Source organism: Lipophrys pholis (assembly GCF_963383615.2).
Source record: "Lipophrys pholis genome assembly, chromosome: 5".
In the NCBI taxonomy this organism is placed as follows: Eukaryota; Metazoa; Chordata; class Actinopteri; order Blenniiformes; family Blenniidae; genus Lipophrys; species Lipophrys pholis.
In genome coordinates, this window is record NC_137628.1 from 8,531,865 (window position 1) to 8,555,254 (window position 23,390).

The window sequence follows — 23,390 nt, forward strand, 5'->3', positions numbered from 1 at the left end:
TTTTTTTTTTATTCAATAGAGGCTCCAATCTGCCAACATCTGAATTTAAAGTTGGAAGACAAAACTAATAATAAAAGAGTTTTGTCACCGACGTTTTCATTAAAACCTCCAACTTATTCTGACGAGTTGTGAGATTAAAAGTAGATTTTTAACACTTTAATGGCCATTTAGCCTTTTTTTTGTTGGTCAGTTTTTGCCATTTTCAATGTTTAACAATTACAACCCATTTAGCATTGGTAGTATTTTAGCTGGTTTAGCCATTTCGGCCATTTTGCTGGTTTTATTTGATTATAATTTTTTTCTTTCATTCTTTCTCTCTTTGCAGTTTTAGACGCTTCACTGTTTCCCTGCATTAGCGGTTTTGCACCATCGCTATTTGTTTTTTGTTTAGTGCTGTCAGGATCTGATGAATTCGTTCATGTAAAATAATCAACTTTAAAAAGAAGACAAAAACGCTTATTTAACCTTGGTTTCAGTGAAAGATGTGGGGACCTGTCCTAAAGTAGATTTATTTGAATGTTTTGCACAACGTGAGAAGTACAGTTGAAGACCTGAAACTATAAACAAGCTACAGTGAAAGTTTTGAATGATAACGCAGTGTTCTAGCGTTAGCAGGAGGCGACAGAGACGACAAATGGTTTGTTGTGTTTATCTGAAAGTCGACTCGGGTCACGGGAGGTTCAGAGGTCAGGACTTTGGACTCCCCCTGCCTTCCCTCTTGTGTTTGCCCGGAGGAGTGTGTGTGTGTGTGTGTGTGTGTAGCTGTAGTCGACAGGGGCAGTTTGTGTGTTTACGTATCTGTGAAGCTGTCAGAACTAATTAGTATTCTCCAGGCTGGTGATATGACGGTTACAGTGTCTCTACACGCTTTTCTTGGTTCCCCATCGTGCCGAATGTTTTATTTGGCAGCAATGACAGTACGACATTAGAAATTCCAGATTTCACTTCACGCTTAATGCTAACACTAACACTACAATAATGCAACTCTAGGACCTTCATGAACACAAGAACTTTACAGAGTAACTAGTTATATTTTCTTCACTGCAACTCGCAAAGTAACTAAGACTCTTTAAGAATGGGGTAGTGGGATTGAGAGATGAAGTCGGCGTGACCTTCCTGCGCAGGGAGGACGATCAAAGCTGTGTTGTCAATGCTAACGTGTCCCTGTGCACACAAATCTATTTATCTCTGCTACGTTTGCGTCCCACTCGGGCAGAAACACCTTCGCCTGTGGTTTCCTCTCCTCCTCCTTCTCCTCCTCTTGCTAAACGGGGCATCAATGATAGTTAGCACGAGCCTGCAGCTTTGACATTGTTAGCGTCGCTGTCGGCTGCTTCCCGCGTGGAATCGATAGCGGTTACCTGTAATTTGTGATCGGTCGCCTCGATCCCGGCAGCCTGGGTTTATCATTGAACGTCCTGGCTGAGTGTTTTACTGTTGTGGCTGCAGCAGCACATAGGCGCAGGGCAGGTAGATATTTCAAGGTACCCTCGAGGAAACGTTGCGCTCCGAGTCGTCGCCGCCTCCTTTGTTTTATGTACTGGGCTTTCGTCACTTCTATCACTTCTGCACATAGAATAAACCAATACAGGAAAAAAAGACCATGACCACTCATTTCGACAAATTTCCAACCGGCAGTTGGAAATTAAATCGATCACACCAAAGTGGATATGTTTCATATCAACATTTGACCGATTCAGCCTGAAAAAAGCCAGAAAGAGTATTGAAGCTCCGCGAATAGTCTTAAATGTTGTGAAACTGATCGTTGATCGTTTTTCACGATGTCGCGAGATCGATTGTTCAAACGGGATCTTGTGACACGATGCCTCAGGAATCTTCTGGAGTTTCTGTGACTGTGAAGACCCGGGGGGCATGCTGGAATTACGTGTTTGTATGAGTGTAATGACAAAGAAATGTGTTGACAACATATTAGAGATTTTCAGCAAGTACTAAAACTGGGCCCTAAAATGTTCCTTTTTCCTCAGTGGATTCTGAGAGACAAACAAATATTAAGTTCACAAAGCCTTTAGTTGGTTTTTGACAATCTTGAGAAGCTGCCTCATCTTTGACCTTCCTTCCTGTTTGCGTTATTTCTCATAATTTTCTTCACAGCCCCTTCAGATTGGCTAAATAGCTATATTTGCTAAAACGGCAAAATTATCTAAAATGGCCAAATCCCAAAATAAAATATCCTCACTGTCATTTTTTTTTTCCATTTCATAAATGCAACATAAACTACAGTTTTAGTAAATAGGTTTAAACTTCCTATATCCTGGTTGGTAAACTATTATCTTTATTTTCCACGTAAAATTGTAGACAATCTTTTTTTTCGGTTTTTCTTTGACACGTCTGAATCTATTTCTAACAACATCAGCGCAGACAAATCTTCTGACCCTTGTTTAATGGTTGGCGCCTCCTCAAGGGGGTCCCAAACCTGTTGGGAACCACTAGTCTAAATAACAGGGCCTAAAATGCAGACGATGAAGACTCTTGTTTTTTTTGGTTCAACAAAACCTGAAAGAAATCAATTGTGTGTGTGTGTGTGTGTGTGTGCTAATATCATTCAGATGTTGCCTCTCTGACAGCAGCTCGTTGGGTAATCATCCATGCAGGGAGTTAGTGTGCAGGATTTGACCTCCGGTGCCCCAAACCACCCCCCCCCCCCCCCCCCCCCCCAAACAAGTCCCCGCCACCCCCTCGCTCCAGGGTAAAGCTCCAGAGGCTTACTGGGGGACACACACTGAGGGGGGATTTGACTTTTATTGCCTCACATGAGTGAGTGGAGTGGAGATACAGTATGAGGATTGGAAACAGAACCACGCTTTTACTGACCGATACTCGGAAGGTGAAAATCTGTATATTTAGTGTGGACTAGGCACCTTTGCATGGCAGCCGCCTCCATTGGTGTATGAATGGGTGAATGTGAGTAATGGTGTAAAGTGCTTTGGGACTGCTCAAGCAGCTGAAAAACTATAGAAATGAAATCCATTTACCATTTTCCATGCAGGGAGATTCATTCAGGGTGGCTCAAATGAGAGAAGGTAGTAGAGACCGTGCGAATAACCGGGTTTAGGGCTCCAACTATTATTTTGCTCATCAATTAATGTACATTATTTTTACTATTATTTGATTAATATATTTTGATTAATAATATTGTTTACTCTCCTGATGTATTTCTCTTGTCCTGTTTCACCAGCCGCCTCTGCCATCTTGCTGTAAGCATTGACTGTGCTTTGCCTCATTACTGCCACACCTGGTTGCCCAGGTTTGAATCCAGGTTCAAAGCTTTTGTCTGTGAAGTTTGCATTTTTTTCCCTTCGACTTTTCTCCTGCTTTTAACCTACGATCCAATGGCAAGAGTGTTTGTTAGTGACAGGGTGAAGTTGTGGTTGGATCCTCTTTTTATAAGACACCGAACCAATGGTCGATCCTGTAGGATCAACATTATTGACGCTGCCTTGGTGGTTCGGATTCATCTCCTGGTCCTTGATGTTGATTCTGGTCCTGGTTCAGGGCAGTAACAGTCACAATGAAATCTTAGTTTGTCTTCTAGGAAAAAGCTCCTGGCTCTGCTCCTCTGCTGTCTGCTGTCTGATGCATGGTCTTTCATTTCCTGGTCTAGAGCTTGTTTTTTTTGGGGGGGGGGGGGGGGGGGTAGCTTTAAAAGAGACTATTCGAGAAGGTCCAGAGTGGAAGACACGTCAAGAGATTGAGAAAGGCTGGAGGCACAGATCTGTTTGGAATACGCAGTGGAAGAATTGCCCTCAGATGCACTTTACTGGCCTCAGGCTGGAGTTGATGAGGCGGTAGCTCATTAGCATTAGCTCCATTAGCAGCAGCAGGGTTGTGTGTGTGTGGGTGTGTGTGTGTTTTGGGTGGAGCTGTGGTTTTGTTGCTTCTGCATGCTGCCAAACTGAATAATGTTTCTGCTTCTTCCCTTTTCTTCTCTGTCTGCAGTGTGGATGTACGGCTTTACAGACAGTCCGAGGAAAGAGGCCTCAGGTAGCTGCGTCTGTTTCTGCCTCTGGTTCTGTCTCTGTCTCTGTTCAGTTTGAAGCGTTGTGCTCTGCATGCAAACTAACTGCTCAAAGCTGCTCACATCCAAATCCAGCTCTGCATCTCCATCCATCCATCCATCCATCCATCCATCCATCCAGCAAATTATTTATTGTCTTTGTCTATTCTTGCTGTTTATCATTACTTTGGATCTGTAGCGTGTCCTACATTTGGCATGTGCTTGATTATTGGGGCACTTTCTGTCCATCATCAGCCTTTAGCAGTGTAGCTTTGATGCTAATGCTCCTTTGCTATCACCAAGCTAACTGGCGTTTATGGCTCAGTTGTATTCCGTCCTTTACGCTTACTGATACAGTGCAACCTCCAGTGGACAAATTAGGAACACTACTGAACTACTTTAACATGGGGATGTAGTGGTTAGCATTGCCACCTCACACTGATAGAATTCCCAGTTCAACTCTGGCCTTTCTGGTGTAAAGTTTGCATGTTCTGCATGAGTGGGGTTTTTCGTCTGGCTATATCAGGTTGACTGTTAATTACTCTAAATTGAGTGCTTGGGAAAACAAGCTCACTGGTAGTATTTGAAATAAAACAGGAGTTTCTTTTGGACTATCAGTTGAATTTATATTCATTATTGTTATCGTTGTGTCTGCAATAGTCCCTGGTTTGTTATTACTCCCAAAAAAAGTTAGTGTAAATAAATAGAAATAACTTAAATTCTCTATAATTTTGTCATTTGCAAGTCGCTTCATCATTTCAAGTGTTTATTTGAAGAAGAAAGGTATATTTTGGTCTGCTAGATACATGTTTGCCAACAATGCCCAAGTATAGTGCTTCTATTTGAGCGCTCATGAGCAGCAACACAAAAGAAATTGTTCGGGAAAACTTTAAAGAAATGCCATTCAGATCTCAGCAGTCCGACTATCAGCAGAAAGTAACAGGTCTTTGGGATTTCTCTGCGAGGCGTGGTCTCCGTCACCGCAGCGTTGAGTCTTTAAATAGCTGCGTCTGCACTGCTTTATTACCCCAGGCTGGCTTTGATGGCTCTCTGCATGCCGGCCGCTCGTATCTTTCACAATATGTACCCGGTTTCTGCCTTTCCTGCTGGAAGATCGATTCTACAGAGCGACGGAGAGCAACACTCTGCCTCGGCCGAGGGAAGTCGGGCTGTGAGCGTTTTCCCACCGCTTGCTGTCAGTTTACTCAACATGCAGCGACACTTAATTATGTTTTAATCACTGTGTGGAAGCTCCAGACTGAGTCTTTATTCGAGCTGCTCGAATCCAACCTGACTCAACAACTTAATATGAGACATGCAGGACATTGTGTGCTTAGCATTTAGAGGTACTCATGGCAGTTTTGGAGCTGATTTAAAAGACCAACACACAGACTTGATTACAGTAGCGTTACTTGCCCCAAAAAATTTACTTTACTTGATACTGCAGAAGAAATGTAACTCGTCACGTTGAAAAGTGTTTTAATAATAGTGCCATAACTTTATTGTTGCGGTGTTAGCATTAGCATTCGGTAGGTTGTTGGTGCGATTAAGTTTATCTGAAGTTAGTGGGGGGGAAGATGCTCTATAACCCCTGACTTCAGGTTATTTCTCTTCTGCTTCATGTCTCGTGTTTTGCATGCTATTGGTAATATGTTTGCGAGCAGCTTCTTCCACCATCTGCTCACTAAATTGTTCAGTCTGCAGCCCTTCTATTATTGATCAGTTGAGACAATCTTCCAGCATGCTAATCCTAACCACAGGTACTGTGGATGGGGGCTAATGCTCACGTTTCTTACGGTGGGACATCTTTCATGTTGTAGGGTGAATAAGAGATTAGTAAAATAGCAGCTGTTGAGTCAACGGCCTTGGCTCTTACTAAAAGCAACAATGGACTCAGACAGAGGCAGCTTTGGAGCAGCTTTCCTGCGATCCCGTTCAGCTCAGACTCCCTACTGTAGAAAAAGTTGACTTGCACATGTCTCAAATTCAGTGTTAACTTTCAGGATTGATCAGAAGCTGAAGTTTATCTTTTTTAAAATGCAAAGGTTTCTTTCTCAAATACATTGTTCGTTTTTACTTTGAGGAGCTTGTAAAAACTAGTAAAAACACTCTTCCAGTAGCATATGTGAGTTTTATTAGTTTTTAAGCCACACAAATTTGATCGGTTTGTTTCCAGTCAAGCCAATAAACTGTTACAAAAGTGTTAGAGTACTTAAAATACTTCAGATTTTTAAATATGCAAAAAAATTGCCGTCTCTTTGAGGCCAAACACGAGCAAAAGGGTGTGAGGGAAGTCTGCATGGGAGCACAGCCGGCGAGTTAACGGTTAAACGCGAGAGAGTGAAAACAGAGCGACGCTGACTTCTTTTGTTTCACATAAACATGGACCCAACCTCCTTCTCTCTCTCTGCTCCACTCATATGTTTCTATTTAAGGCCAGCAGAGCCGGCTGCCATGATTGGTGTGTTTCACCCCCCCGACTGCTGCCGAGGGGAGGCCGTTCCTCTCGACCGCACTGTTGATTTTCCACAGAAACTCCAGCGTTTTTCCCTCGCTGGCGCTGCTCTCGTCCCCTGCGACCGTGAGCTGCTCGTCCCTCTTCGGTTCCGATCTGTCATGGAGCCTCTGTAGGAGCGAGATGCGGCCCCTGCGAGCGTCGTCCTCACCTAGTCCCTTCCTAGTTTGATCCCTCCGAGGTCGGGGGTGGTCTCAGCTATATGGCCACACGGTTGGGACTATGCAGCCAAGTCGCAAGGTCGCGTTTTGATTGGTCGGGGAGGCGCAGCGGCAGCCGATGGCGGCGCCCCGGGTGCGCGGCGGCGGCAGCAGCCTAGTCAGGGGCAGCGGGCGTTCGCGGGGAGCCACTGCGGGCAGGTGGCTGACAGCCTGTTTCTTCCCCTCAGGGATGGACAGCTCAGAGCCCATGGTGCTGGAGCAGTACGTGGCCGTGGCCAACTACGAGAGGCAGGAGAACTCAGAGATCAGCCTCAAGGCCGGCGAGACGGTGGACGTGATCGAGAAGAGCGAAAGCGGTGAGTTGCTCCAGAAAAACCAAAACAAACCTGCTTCTTCACACATGTGCTGAGAGCTTTCATCACTGTCACTCTCAGGACACATTCAGAGCTCCAGCTTCTTTCCTCCATCTATTCACTTTACTCCTCACAGTATTCACCTCTTTTGTACTCACACTCTCCCTCCCTCCTTTTCCTTTTCTTTACTCACCCTCCAAGGATTGAGCTTGGCACCACCTGGAGGAGCTGTTTGTTTGGCAGAAGTCGGCGTTTGTTATGGATCGGTCTCAAATCAGTACTGCTTCCTAAAACTAAAGTTTTCTTTGGTTAAAAAAAAGGCAAAATGCAAGTTTTCATTGTGTCTCAAACAATCAACTGAATCTGGATACAACTGACTGCACCTAAACACAATCGAGGAAACAGGAACTACCTATAGAACATTTAAAGAACCGACTGACCCAGCAGATAACCAAGTCTAAATATAATTGACAGAATGTAGGGACAAATAAACTGAACCTAGAAACAACCGACTGAACCTACAGACAAAAGACTGAACCCAGAGACAACTGACTTAACCGAGAAAGAAATCACTAATCATGCAGACGACCGATGGAACCAAGAAACAACTGATTGAACATAGAAACAACAAATACTTATCAAAAAACAACTGACAAAACATAGAGACAGTCGGTTGGACCTCTAAACAATCGACTGAACCTAAACAGAACTGAGTAAGCGTAACAACAACTGACTTGCATGTAAAGAGAAAGGACTCAACCCGAACACAACTGTCTGAACCTGGAGACAGCCGAATGAACCTTAACACAACCGAGTGAGCCGAGCACCAACTGACGGAACCTAAAAACAATTGACAAAACCGAGAGACAACCGACTGGACCTATATACCGTCGACTGAACCTACAGACAAAAAGACTGAACATCACCACAACTGACAGAACCTCGAGAGTGTTTTCTTCTTTGGAAATCTGTGTAGGAATCTCCTATCTGGATCTGATTTTCCGTGCTAACAGCCAGCATCTTGCTCAACTCAGAGGAGCTCAGCGCGAAGTGTTTGGCTTCACTCCTATCTGCACGCTGCTGATCACGCATGGGAACCCGTTCTCTTCCAGTTATCTCGGCTCCAGCATCTTTGAGTGATTACACGCCGCGATGTGACAGATACACGGTTGGATCTACTTTTCTGTGAAGGATCCACCCCATGTTTGTTTCTTTGTTGACCCTCGCGAGGCTGAATGAGATAATTGCTGAATGAGTGCTGTTCTTTTGTGATGTGGCTTTGGGTCAAAGAGGAAACGTCTTCCAGATAAGTCCTGGATGTCTTAATTTCCTTTCATCTTGTTCTGTTTATCAATGTTTTGGACGCTCAGTGACTTCTTAATTTTTCTTTGAATTTTTGCTTGGTCGTTTTTTTTATAATGATTATTCATAAGTGTGTCTGAGTTATGTGGTGATCCTTCCCTCTGATCCTGTTTTCTAAATCCCACCATCTGCTCTGCAGAAAAGGCTCCGAATGTTTGACACAGTTTACTCCTCGACTCTGAGGAGGTCTCGTCTGAAGAGCTGAGTGGCTGTACTGTCGTCATCCTCTGGGCCAAAAAACAGTGGCCAACATGGTTAAGACGCATGTTTTTAGAGGCACGTTTACCTCACCAATCCTGATAAAACCTTCAGTCTCTGACCTCAACCTGCCCTCATATGGGACAGCTCTTCCACTGTACCAGGAGATTCTGTAACATTGTTCAGAAAACTTCATGACACAAAGAGACGCTTTTTTCCTCTCCCCATCAAATTATGAAGTGAAATAATCAGATAGTCACAACAAGACTGATTTGATGGATCAAGTCTGATTTGATTGATCTCCATGACATCATTTAAATAATTTGCTTACAACACCAAAGGTCATTAGGTCAAAATGAAAGGCATAGCTTCAGTTTTCAATCTTTTTTGTAGAATACCTGATTGGGAAATACATCTGGTGGACCAGTGGTTTGACAGATAACTTATTCACTTCTTTTTTGGAAAACTTTTCCACATGGACCAATCCTATGTCTACGATGTGGAGGTGTGGCCACATTACTGCGCCCCAGGGAGCTAATGGGGGTGAAGGGTCTTCGTCAGGGAGCCACAGTGGTGACACATCAGCTGTGGGATTCCCGAACTGAAGTCTGCTTCTCTAACCTCTTGGCCGCCACTAAAACAAATATAAAGAGGAATTTACTCAAATCCTGAGGCAGTGACTCACTGCTGCCACCCAAGTGGTATTACAGTCCCACCTCAATTATCCAGACAGTGTTGGACAGATTCACTTTCTCATGTGTCTGGATAACCCAAGTTGTCTAGATAATAACAACGATGGCAACGCAGTGTCTGTGGATCAGTTTGGCAAAGAGAGAATAAAAAATTTTACTTTGAAAATGACCATTTCAATTTCCGTTAGTCTGCATTGAGTTTTATTTTTGGAAAAACGCATCAGTTACGTCAGCGCTTTTTTTTTTTTTTTTCATGCATCGTTAAGCCTTGTGAAGGCCTTTTCATACATGGTCCTGCAGGTCTGGGGAAAAATTCTGTTGCTTAAAACCAGTCCGAGGTGTAAAAAGGTTGGGGACTGCTCCATAAAACCTCCAGGCTAAAATCTGGGACCACGTCTGGGAGCACAAACGGTTATCACGTGATGCACTGCAGAGATCTGGAAAAACGAGGTACTCGATAACCGAGGTATCAAACAACCGAAGTCCGGATAAGTGAGGTAGAGCTGTACTTAAATCTTAGATACTCTCCATTAAAAAAAACCAAAAAAAACAAAACAAAACAGGAAAAGAGAACTAGTTGGAAATTCCTTTCATACTCTTTGGTTTTGTATTTCCTTTGTCCTTATTTAAACTTCTTGCTGTTTTTGCTATTTGGTTTTGAAAATTTGCCAGGTATCATGTTTGAATAGTTTTTTTTTTTTTTTTTTCTGTGTCGTTAAAACTTACTCTTATGTGTTAGATGTTGTTGGAACACACTGAGTTAAAAACGAGACTCTGGCTGAGGGAGTTGGGTATGTACGCTGTCGTCATCCAAAGAAGTGGAGCAACAGCCACAATGATGATGATGGTGATGATGAGATGGTGATGGTGATGATGATGACATCAGTCGGGAGCCATGCCAAGACAAACACATGAGAGCTGGTATAATATCCCAAACAGCCTCTTTCTCCAGCTCTCGAGGCTTCGCTGCTCCCTGTTATTTTCCTACACTTAGCAGAGACACTGACATCCTGGCTGTTAATTAGAGCTTATTTTTCCTTAAAACCCTCGTCGGCGCGTGTCAGCGGAGAGCCGCGATATCTCTTAATCCTCTCCAGGAAATGCTGGAATCCATATTTTTCTGTATTCCCCTCTTCAAATCCTCTCCGACACATTGAACACAGATGGTGTGTTGCATTAATATGCTGTTATGTTTTTTTTTTGTTGTTTTTTTTTTAAAATTCCAACACACAATGTTTCTGCTGGTTTTGAAGCATCTGCAGGCCCGGCCTGACATCGGTTCAAGCTCAGACCCAGAGTCGGGTGGTGCTGTTGTTGTCAGGTTTCGGACCCCGCGAGTCAGACCCACACGATGAACCATCCGCATGCGTGCAGGCCACTTTGCGTGGGCGTGGAGCTCGCTGGATCTCTGCACGAGCGTGGTGCAACTGGATTGGAAGTCTGGATTGAGATTTATGGAAGTGGGGAGGAGGTTGGAGGTCAAGGGGGAGGGAAGCAGGACTCCTTGGACATGGGAACCACGTCCCAGCTGGCGAGGATAAATCTGTGTGAAGTATAGTGTATGGGAGCGAAGCGATGTGAAGGAAACGCAGAGGAAAGGTCAGACTTGTGTATGAGAGAAACTGATGGAGAATTGCCGCTTTCCAGGAGTCCATAAAGGTTAACGTGCAAATCTTTACATCACACATTTCTCTCAATGTTACGCGAAATACATCATGTTTATATTTGCTGCTGTTACTGAAAAGCAGTACTCGATTATTTCCTGCTCCTGTTCCAGTGGTTTCTGGAGGAGCATGTCTTCGGGCAGTGCAAGGAAGCTGGATTACATGCAGATAAACCCACATAGGCTCAAGGAGAACATGCAAACCACTCATCGAAAAAGCCCAGTATCAAACCTATTGCTAACCACTGTACCACTGATCAGATGTGAGACAAAAAGTGTCAACAGTCACCAAAATGCTTGAAAATGCATGTTAATGCACGATCTAAATGGGCCTAAAGTGTGTGTAAGGTTTGAGTCGGGGGAGTTACTGAATGTTCTTTGTTGGATTTAATTGTAATTTTTCTTCATAATCTGTCAATTACCTAGTAAAGGCAGAAAAATGCCTTGACAGAAATGTCTTCCGTCGTGACGTCGTTGTGGTTAACCATCTTGAGGCTGCTCTGAGGTGGCTGGGAAAGAATACCTCGTCCTCCCTCTGATTCATCAGACTAATGGATCTTCCAGGACGAGACGGATTGGGATCCTGGGGGTTAGTGAGGTGCTGCAGCCTAATGCCAGCCGGAGGAGCCATCCAGACTCCAGGGGGCAGTTTGTCACAGCTGATTTGAAGAGATTCGACAGATTTGCGTACCTCGGTTGGAGGACCACTTCCTCCTGTCTCGCTTCCAGACAATGATAATTAGGGCCATACTGATAAGGATAATCAAAAATTTTAATGACTGATGTATCAGCTGATTAAGTTTTTAAGTGCTGAAGTGACGCGTTAACTCAAATACGCCGATTAGTATTGACGTGCTTCGATGTGTCACATAAAAGATGCCGACGTACGGTCAATGTGGTGGCAGCAATAAAAGCATGGACGGAGAACGAGCTAACATATCAGTCAAGCAGGAATAACACAGCAAGGCACTTCGTGGGCAATGGGAAACTTATTGAGTTGTTGATTATTTCACAAACTAGTTAACTTATCACTGAGGTAAACCGATCAATTCAGTCAATGCACCGTCGGTTGTATCTATAGATACGTAACACAAGGACATCAGGAAAAAAAAAAAAACCACATATTCCTCGCATTTTATTATTGAAAAATAGATGTGAACATCTGCGTCAATTGGACAACTTTTGGCTGATTACAGATTATTCTCCGTTCCCGATTAATCCGTCGCGCCCTAATGATAATCCTCGGTTTTGGAAAATCTCCTCTTTTCAGTTGTGAGTTGCTGAGGACGTCTCTCAGTGATGTGACTGCTTGTCAGCTGGTGGAGGTGTTCGAAGACGCACTGCCAGGAGGTCTGGCAGAGCTTCGGGGGGCATCGAGACGCTTTGGCGTCGCCCACGATGAGACCTCAGTGTCCTCCGTCAGGTTCTCCATCTGTCTGTCTTTTTCCACTCTTCGGAAAGTAGCTGCAGATCTTTGAGGAGCGTCGGGTCGTTCGCACGCTCCTGTTAGCTCAGGATACGAAGCTCCAGGCTATGAAATAATTTCAGCTTCTGAGCGAGAAACACGAGTTCAGTTTGACTGAAATCAAGAAAATATCCAGCTGCCTGGAAGCTTCAGCTTTCAGAGCTCAAATAATAATGATATGATTGTTGTATTTTACACAGTAAAAACACATTCAGCACTTCAAATGGAGACTTTAGATGAAAAACAACATAACAGGAGCCATCGCATGGGGAGTCAGTGGTCATAATGTTTGGACATCTCTGCCTCACAGGCTGACTGTTTTAGATAAATGTCTCAATTGTCATTTCAAATGCATTAAAAGACGTTCAGGTTATCGCAATACCTTTTAAATGTCATCTTACAATAAAGTAAGCTGCACGTCCTCCCACTTCACCTGCACATGCATAGAATTTATGATGTGAAAACATCACCTCCAACCTCAGTTCATTATACAAACCACCTCTCAGACCTGCATGGCGCAAATATCTAGCTTTCTGATTGACATTCTGTGGGATTAACGCCTTTGGACACTTCAAAACGTGTGTCTGATGGTAAAACGGAGCACAAGTGGACCATCAACCTTTTTTTTTTTCCACGAAAGTCCGGGAAGATTTCCAGGTCCTGCTCTTTGTTTGACACTAACGTGGAAGCGTTACGTCGGAGTGTGAAACTCATGTTGCCTGACTGGAGCTGTTCATGAAACTCAGGGGTTCCTGTTACTGCGGGGCGACTTCTATAAGTATTGTTGATTAAATGCTCACCGAGGCCTTGCTGACCTCTGCACCAAACCTCCATATGTGCTGACACGGGCTGTCATACTCTCGCTCTTTGCACTGTGGTGTTCTCTTCACCTTTTCTAACAGACACATGTGGCTCTGGTCAGATTAAAGCGTGGCACTGCAGGTTATAGGACCTTTTTTAACGGCCTGGGTTTGAATCTGGCTAATGCTATAGCTTAGACTGAAGATGATAGCAGACCGCCTCCTGGATAGAAGGGGGACCACCCTGATTGATGCAGGCTGTCAGAGCTCATGCTGGCCTGCAGCCTCTGTATGAATCCTCTGTGAGACAGACGTTTCTTATCTAACATCTTCTGAGTCACTCTGATGAGAACCAGTCCACCTCAGGCGAGGGTTCGTCAAGCTGGCAATCCAGGCAGCGCTGACGCGTACGATTGTTTTTACACACAGGGATTTCATTAAGTTCTTTGTCTCATATGTGTACTCCAATCAGCCATAACATTAAGACCACTGACAAGTGCAGGTAATATCAGTGATTGTCTCTGTATGATGGCTCCTGTTAGGAGGTGCAGGAAGTGAAAATTCTTTTCTTGAAAGTGAAGATTTGAGCCAATTCGATACTGACTGGGTCAGACCATCTCCAAGCCTGCAGCTCTTGTGGAGTGTTTCCTGGTCTGCACTGGTCAGGATCTATCAGAGCTGACCTGGAGACAAAGTCATGGACGATCCATGAGTGTGGTCCGTGAGTGTGGTAAACGCCTGGTACCAGAATGCATTGTGGGAAGAAGATGAACTGGTGGTGCAGTGTAATTCTTTGGACAATGTTTTATGCTTAGATATGGAGCAGCTTCCTCATCATGGTTACAGACTGTCCATGTTTTCATGGAAGCAGTATCACTGATGAACTCTTCAATAAGCAAACAACTGTTTTTTTTATATCTTTTACACGAGTGTTTGACGCATTTTGGATAGAAATGGTTCAGAAATAGTTTGAGGTGTTAACGAACTCCTCACATCTAAATCTAATGAAGCATCTGTGAGATCTGCTGGACAAACGAGTCCGATCTTTGGATATTACAACTTCGAGAAAGGATCTGCTGCTGTAATCGTAGAGCAGACACGACGGAAGCCTTCAGAGACACAGAGTCCAAACAAAAGAGAGCAGAAATCAAGAAACAGCTTGGTTGTTTGATCAGAGCTTGATGAAGTTCTGTGTCGGTATCACTCTGCCAGCAGATGCTCAGGAGCAGTTTGACGGAGTTCGTTAGTTGTCGTGTCTCTTTAAGCAGGCGTTCGGATGGTTTATCACAAAAAGCAGCAGGTACTTTCACACAGAGCTGCTCCGCTCTTGTTCTGATGACTCAGCAGGACTCCTAACGACTCCTGGCAGCGAGTCTCCAAACGCCGGCTGTGCAGAAAATAAACGTGACGATCATTCTCGGGAGGCCTGGAATAACTTTTCCAATCTGACTTCTTTATTGACTCTGTATCAGAGGAAGATATTTTGTTCCTGGGTAGTTTGCGTGCTTGTACTTTGAGTGATGGGACGCATTAAAGCTTCTCAGGGCTTCGCTGCACAGACTGAAGTCGAGTGAACATTTCAGGCCACGCAGTCCCTTTCCTCCACTCCCCATCTGCTCTGCTGTTGCTTCCTTCTCTTCCAGTTCCAGTGTTTCTCTGGCTCCTCCCTTTTATCTCCCGAGCTGCCATGGGAGAAGAGAGGGAAGCAATCAGGCCCTTGATGAGATACGGGCGTTCCTTATCACCTCAAAGAAAATGTGTGTTTGGTAGATTGTTTCATAATTGTAACAAAGTTTCTTGGTTTTGAATCTCATGCCATTGGAAAGCCTGAATTCTTACCTTTTGAATGGTGCTACATTTGTAAGGAACATGCATTTGTGGGATAAGCAGCAGAGCCTAGTATACCAAACCTTCCCTAACAGAAAGTGCCTCTCTTTGCTGATGACTGTGTTTTGATCTTCTGGTTCTTTTCAGTTTTTATTGCTGAAAAAATATGGAGATTATGCAAACATCGGCAAAACCATATCTCCACAGTCGAGGACTAGGAAGACAATAGGAAGAGAGACACGAAAGGAATCATCTCTCGGTGCTCTGTGCTGTGTTTGAGTTGAGGAGTTTCTTTGAAAGTGCTTACTCTGCAGAAAGAGAAGCAGCAGCTCCTTCTGGAGGCTGCGTTTGCTCCCTCATGGATCTGTTCTTCGTCACAAACCGAGGAGGGAACACGGAGGAAGGATGACAGTCGCCTTGTGTGCAACGTCTGTGTGTCACATGTCAAAAATCCGTCGCGGTGAACCTGTTGACCGATTCCAACCATCGCGTGGACAGAACGTGTGCCGCCTTGCTCTTGATGTGGGATTAGCGAGGAAAACTATAGCTAGCTTTGAAGCTGCAGCCAAACATCTGCTACCCCCCCTGCCCTGTTAATGTCTTCCACTCTTTTCTTTCCCTTGCTTCTTTTCACCACCTTCTCCTCATGTATCTCCCCGCCTCTCCCGGTCCGCAGAGGGTCCGGCGGGCCTGTGGCGGGCCGTGATAAGCCTGCGCCGCTCTGCTGCTGCACCGCCGTGCTCACCCTGACCTCTGCTTTCCCTCCACGACAGAAAGCAGCCAATTAAAGCCGCTGACACGGTGTGAGCTTGAAAGTCCAATTACAGCTCAGAGCTGGAAGGAACGCCAATTACAGCTCCTCTGCTGCCTTACATATTCATACTTTTCACTGTGTGTGTGTGTGTGTGTGTGTGTGTGTGTGTGTGTGTGTGTGTGTGTGTGTGTGTGTGTGTGTGTGTGTGTGTGTGTGTGTGTGTGTGTGTGTGTGTGTGTGTGTGTGTGTGTGTGTGTGTGTGTGTGTGTGTGTGTGTGTGTGTGTGTGGCTTCAAACCCTTTCTGAATGTTAGTAATTAGTCATAAATACTGCAGAAGTATTTGGTCTGTGAGATCTGACAAACTAATAAAAGAGAGTGAATCCTTTTAAAAACACTGAATTCTGTCAGCTGTGACGAGCAACGGCTCCCGGTAAGATACTGAAATATTCAGTTGGCCCCGCACGGTTCAACACACCCGTATGGATGGCGGTTTTGCAATTAATTTTGAATTGATGCTCCACAGGCCACAAAAGCACTCCCCACGAGTTAATGTCTAAGCGCTGTTGTGGCTCCGCCCACAACTGGAGCCGGAGAAGGTGGCGTTCACCTCTCGTGTCCACAGGAGCGTTTTTTCTCTCTCTCGCATAGAAACGCATCGTATTGCAGGCCACTAGGCGGTGTCTACCAAGGCGTCACTACGGGGCTGTTTGCTCAGTCGCAAAGTCTTACTTTCATCTTACAATAGTTTAGCAAAAAGTATTTCTGAGGTGAGAAAAACCTGCGCAGTTGCTCAATCTGTCCTTGTTTTGCTTCCACCGCAGCTCAGTTTAGATGTTTTACGAAAGCTTTGCGATGCGTTGGACCTGCGCGCCCTCTCTCTCAGTGCCGCGCGCCTGCGTCACACAAATCTGCGGCGTCGGATTCAATTCAGTTTCGCTGTTTGAATACGCTGACGACGGAGTGAAAACAGTTAACAGAGATTTTACTGTCTGCAAATGTTGCTTGAAACATGTTCCATATGTATAGGTAAACATGAGCAATATGAGCATACATCTCCAGTGTATAGATATCAAAGTCCAGACCGAACCGTGGGCTACCTCTACTGTTGCACCCCGAGTTTGAAGTTGCGTAATCTGTCTTGCTTCAGTCCAACAGAATTGCGGCAGTTTTGTTTCTCTTTTTCTTTTGTGTCCTTGAAGAAGAAATCCACGCTTTTAATTCACCACATCTGCAGTTGTTCTGGCATCAATCTTCACGATTGTCCTCATTGTGAGGACGCTTCGCTTGAAATTTGAATGCTGCAGTCGTCTCTTTTCAATCTGTTGTCTCTTTATTCTCCTAATTAGCAGAATTTTCTCTGAGCGTGAACGTCGCTTCGCCTCCTTTTTTCCGCCTCCGCCGGCTCTTATCAGTTCCAGGTACACAGCCCCCCTCGGTGGTTCTCTCGGGGTGGGACATTTGTGTTTGTGTGCCAGGTGGGACGAGGAAAGGAAAAGCGGCTCCCTCCTCCCTCATGTACAGGTGGCTCTAATTCTGCTGCAGCTTTTTTCGGGCACTCGCAGTGAATCAGCATATGGACGCTTGTAATGTGTTTCACATGGGCCGAGCTATTCTGGCTGCTGCGAGGCGGCGCTTTGGCAGCGCCGGAAAAAACCGTTAAGAATGAAAACACAAAGTTTCCACGGCCAGGGGATCGTCTGAGGTCCGTGAGGATGCACACACAGCTCCCGTGAAGAAATCCAGCACTTCGAACCAAAATATGACTAAACCATGCAGGAGCTGCAACCGCTGATGTTTTTGTTTGATTTTGTTTCCTCCACGGTCCCTTGCTGCTTTGGGTTTCTCTCCATTTTGACACAGTTCTGAACTCTCTGCTTTGGGTTCTAAAATTTGTCCTCAGGCAATGCCTCAGACCGCTCTATGAGTTCAGACATCAGATTGGGAACCACTGAAGTAGAGTAACAAGTAATGATTACTCTCTGTTAATTATACTGTTGGTTGTTATCTGGAGGAATACAATTTAATGTTAAATAGTTTTCTGGCTCAAGTACAGTCATTATAATATGTGGCATTCCACCGGGATCTAATCTGGACCCATTGAAGTTTCAGTTTTCATGAATGGCAATAGCTTTATCTTTATCAATTGAGTTTAATTCTTTCGATGTCAGTGTAACCATTTGTTGTTCTATTGGTTTCATTTGTTGAGTCAACTCGGCTGGTTGAAACTATAAAAGTCGACTGTCGTTGCTCTGGGAGTCTCTGCTCAAGGTTCTTCAGAGGGAGACCAGGAACAGTTTAACCCAAACTGCAGACCAACAGTTTGACACTTTGTTAGGCGTGTCCTTCCTGAGTACAAATATATATTTTTTAAACTCCCGGAAGCTGGAAAAGGTCAGAAATCGGTCAAACATTTTATATAATTTAAAAGCAATAAAATCCAGTGATGACAGGGTTTTCTGGCAGAAATAATTCCAACGTCTCAACTAAACACCACAAATCAACATATTTGAGCTGCCCACAGATCCACTGATGTTTTCCATGAGGCTGTCAGCCGTGGATTCATGTCAAATACCTCGACAGCAGATCAGGGATGTTCAATAAAATTTTAGTTCAGGGGAAACAGAACAACCCAGTTTGATCTCAGGTGGTCCGAAGCAGAGAAACAATGCATATTGAGCAAAAGATACCAGGTTTTTCTTGGAGTTTCTTTATACGTTCAGCCTCTGAAATGTTTGCATCTCTTATTCTAACACTGACATGGACTAAAGCGTCTCGCTTTTTTGGCTGGACAATTTCCGCAGCCGTTTGCATAGCTCACATGATCCTTCTACACAAACAACATTTCTGCTTAAATGACCCGTATTTTAGAGTTTTACAGTGTTTCGATTCTGTTTTTTTTAAGTATTCTGATACTCTCACGATGTTTTCACACTTTTCCTAGAATGTTTGGGTGGGTTAGACTGAAACATTATTCAGCATTGTGCAATAGGTGACGAGTGATGCAACCACTTTATCTCCTTTTCCCTCGGCTTCTTTCACTGTGCTGCAACTTTGGTGCTCCCTGTGACATTTAGCTGTGCTTAACAGTTGTGTGTGTTTGTGTGTGTGTGTGTGTGTGTGTGTGTGTGTGTGTGTGTGTGTGTGTGTGTGTGTGTGTGTGTGTGTTTGTGTGTCTGCAGGTTGGTGGTTCGTCAGCACATCCGAGGAGCAGGGCTGGGTCCCAGCAACATACCTGGACTCTCAGAATGGGACCAGAGACGATCTTGATCTGGGAACCTCGAGAACTGGAGAAGGTTAGAGCACACACAAGGTTTTATAGCATCTTCCTCTCGCTAACTGATGTTATCCAGATAATAGATATTTTTCCTGCCAAGTGATGTAATAAACAAAACTCCCTATTTCACACAAACACGAAATGACAAAGTGAAAATACACACATAATGTATGACACATTTCCATATGGGATTACAAAAGTTAGACAACAGTCGGCAAGGAGTGGATTTACAACATTAACAGGAATAATTTCACCCCTTCAGCCCACACAACTCTGCAGGGACCGTCTGCAAATTGCAAAACCGCTCCAACAGCAAAGACAGATACTACAAACCCTATATCACTATCAAACAGGTGTTGTTGTATGACCAAGTGAAGGCTGCAGTGATTTTGTTGACACTGCAGTGAATACCAGTCACGTTATGTGATTTTTGTTGTATCTGTCTTCGCTTTTGCAGTGATTTATAATTTGCAGACGGTCCCTGCACTCTGATCACACAGCAGGCTGCTCATAGAGACCAGTGGTGTTTCTGCTGCTCCAAAGACAACTACTTTTGACAAAAAAAAGAGCTTGTAGCATATTGTCTACCTCACAACGATGGGAAAGAGGCGTCATTTGTGTGTTGTTGACGTTTTGTTAAAACGTTACTTTACTTTAAGCGTAACTTTAACGAGCTGCTCTCAGCAGGTGTAGCCTCATACCGGCCTGTGCTGGCGTATCTGAACTTGAACCTTTGTTTACTTGCCATTGTATGCTCTAACTAGCCTAACCTACCAAACATAGTGTAGCGACAGCTGTGGAGTACAGTTGAAGCTGTCGGAGAGGGGCAGCACAGAGGATTATGGATCATACTTCGCAGGACTTTATTTCTACATTTAGCGTAGAACCTAATAGTTCTGTATTTCTGTTAATTTATCATCCTCTTATCGTTCCTTTATTGTTTTCCCATTGTTATTATCTTGTTCAAGCAGGTTTTGTGTTCAATTTTGTGACATGATGTTGCAGTTGATCATGGTGCTGTGTGGTGAGTGATGCACTCGACTACAAATTAAGAAAATCTGAACTCTGAGTTTCACATGAGAACTATTTATAGCTGGACGAGCCGCACGCTGATGGTTTCAGTTAATGGATCAAAGGCACTGACAGGCAAAGAGCCGCATGCAGCTCATGAGCCCGGGTTGGCCACCGCTGTTACAGAGCATCTTAATCCTTTTAACTGTTGTCCCTTCAGATACAAATCTTATCGTATCTTATAGATATAAATCTCAATAGAGCATCTTCCTCTCACTAACTGATCTAATTTTAGCTTTTTGAGTGTTTTCGTAACTTCATATTAGTTCCTTTTTTTAAATTTTTTTTTTACTGCAATCAACACTGTAAATAAAACATAGACGTAATCTCAAGAAATGTCTGCATGCATCCCAGTAATTTTTTTACTTTCCCCCATCTTACTTGTAAGTCTGAGACCAGCATAAACACACACACACTTCCAGTCGTACGTTAGGAGCCCAGGAGGCCACAGCACCATGGTGAAACGGTACCCGACCTCAGCCAGGAGGGGCTGCAACATTATGGCACCACACAAAATTCCTTTCAGCTCCCCTGAGAGGCTGCAGGAGGCTCGTTGTGTTGTGACCTCTTTTCTTCCCCAATGTTTAGTCTGACTGCAGGGATGGAGCGTTTCATCACTGTATCATAGCCCCCCCCACCCCCTTTTGTTTTTATGTGCAAACACGCCAACAATAAATACAAGTAATAAACTCTTTCTGCAGAGGAAAATGGGATTATCAAACATCTTCAGTCTGTCATGCAACTCCTGCTTCATTGAACCGGACACACACACACACACATACATACAGCTCTTGCACAGCTGCCACAGTCGCTGTTTTGTATTTTTTTGTACTGCTCTGGTTGGTTTACTGAAGGTTTTTTTTCTCCTTTCTCATGCTCACACTTTTACTTGATGGTGGCAGCAGCAGAAACAGTTAAATCTTCTGTCAAGCTGCATTCTGGAGATGGAGCCTAATGCTCTGGTGGACTACCTCACGTGTAGGACCCCTTTTGGGTATACTGGGGAGGTTGCACTCGCTGTTTGGCTTCACTCTGATGTTTTGGCAAGTCATAGCTCGGAAAACAGCTCAGATTCTCCGAGGCAAATGGAAAGCACCATTAGTCCCGTGTTAGCATTAGCATAGCGTAGCATGACATGGCATAGCTAATGTCGTTCAAAACTTGAGTAAAACTTTAAATTAAGACCAGCTGACCGGGCAAATGTGCTGAAATGTTCAGAAAAACGCATGGTCAGTGAGCCAATAAGTCAGTTTTAGTATTTAAACCTTTAAAAAATGAAGTGAAGCAGTTCTTTGGAGCTCATCGAGTTGCGTTAGCTTCTCAGACTGGATCCCAGCATCTCAGGATATATCTCATAACACAGCCCGCAAGTTAAGGAAGTAACACATTGCAAGGTGTGCATTAATCTATTAGCATAAACTCTTCCCAGTATTTAATGCGATTTGCAAGCTATGACAACATTTGACAACATATGTTTTCTGGTGCTAACTGACCAAGGGGTGGACGTTTAGCTTTTTACTCAACGAATCACATAGCATAGCATAGCATAGCATAGCATAGCATAGCATAGCATCACACACACACACACACACACACACACACACACACACACACACACACACACACACTCTATTAGACTTGATGTCTCCTGTTTGCACACATGGTCATTTCTTATTGCCCCCCCCCCCCCCCCCCCCCTCTTCCTCTATTACATCTCACTATCTGTACATGCTCTGTAATCTGATCCCACATCTCAGCTCGCTGGAGAGGAACTGACAGGCCTCTGCTGAAATTACCTCAGAATAACATTTCCCTTTGTGCCGAGCTGAGCTGATATTTCAATTAGGAGGTCAACAGCAGTCAGAGAGCGGCGGCGCTGAGCTGGGACGGATGGAGGAGGGAGAGGTGGATAAAAGAGGAAGAGGTTTAACAAAGAGGAAGAGTTGGAATACAGAGGATGGGGTGGAATACAGAGGGAGAGGTAGAATAAAGAAGGAGAGGTGGAATAAAGAGAAAGAGGTGGAATACAGAGGAAGAGGTGGAATAAAGAGGAAGAGGTGGAATAAAGAGGGAGAGGTGGAATAAAGAGGAAGAGGTGGAATACAGAGGAAGGGAGGAAAGGTCAGATGTGGAGCTAATGGAAGCAAAGAAAGAATAAAACAGTTGTTTCCATCCATCAGTCCTCTGATCCAGAAGTCTGTGGCCCATTCTGTGACTTTCCAACAAATGTCATTTGACTGGAGCCACTGAGCATGTTTAACCTTTAAAATGAGGATAAAACAGCTCATAAAGTTATAAATATAGTTTCACTATATATGCAAAAACTCTATCTTATGTTGTATTTCTGAAGTTTCATGATTACAGTTTATGACGGTGAACATTTGACTACATTTTCTGCAGTTTTTTGTTATGGTTTTTTAGCACTTACAACTTTCTGTTTTCACTGTTTTGAGTTCATTAAGCAATTTTGTTTTCAATTTAAAAAGGTTTACTCATTTAAAGTGTTTTTCATTGTTGAATGAGTGCAGTTTTTGTGTTTGAATCTCGGTCGCATTGTCATTGTGAATAAGAATTGGTTTGCATCGGATGCATGATGATGTATACAGACATCCTGGGGATAGATGGTTAAGAAACAGTTAAATGTACAATAAGTGGATGATGATCACATAGCTATGAAATAAAGGCTCAGATGTCTTTAATAATGAGAATTCATGCCATTCTAACAAGCTAATAAATCATGGCTGACAACTAAGCCTTGAACTGTGAAGCATGGTGGAGGTACCATAAAGCTGCAAGGCTGCCTCAGGTACTGAAAGCCTTGAATGTGATCTGCGAACTAGCAGGACATTTCAAACAGAAATGTGTTTTCACAAAGTTAAACCTGAGTGACGTTAGCTTCTCATACGTATATTAGCTGCTAAACTTTGACATTTCATAAGGTTTTGTTCAACATTAAGTTTAATCGTCGCATCACTTCCTGCTGGTTGTGAGCAGCTTTCGCTCGTAGCAGCCTGACACTGAGAAGTGTAGAGAGATGGTGGGAGTGGGGATGTTGTGGACCTCCTCGCACTGTGAGACCAAAGACTTTAGGTCAGTATGATGTCTGTCTTCTGTCTGAGACAAACAAAATCTCACAGTGAGCGGCCGCCTATAGGTTCCTGTTCTCCAGTGGTGGTTTGCAACCCAAGAGTGTATCACTGTCCCAACTGATCTTTGTCATGTTTAACAAGAGTGTTCAC

The 23,390-nt window shown here is 44.1% G+C and overlaps 1 protein-coding gene across 4 annotated transcripts in view; it reads left to right on the forward strand.

The window, feature by feature from the left end:
- sh3pxd2aa (SH3 and PX domains 2Aa) overlaps positions 1 to 23,390 on the forward strand; it is a 74,597-nt gene that overhangs the window by 38,055 nt on the left and 13,152 nt on the right. For 2 of the 4 annotated variants that reach the window (XM_080463435.1, XM_080463436.1), the window contains exons 7-9: positions 3,958 to 4,002; positions 6,919 to 7,047; positions 18,986 to 19,099. In XM_080463435.1, the coding sequence (XP_080319561.1) occupies positions 3,958 to 4,002; positions 6,919 to 7,047; positions 18,986 to 19,099 (288 nt within the window). The remainder of the gene's footprint in view (positions 1 to 3,957; positions 4,003 to 6,918; positions 7,048 to 18,985; positions 19,100 to 23,390) is intronic. The other 2 variants (XM_080463437.1, XM_080463438.1) reach the window with 1 other exon arrangement.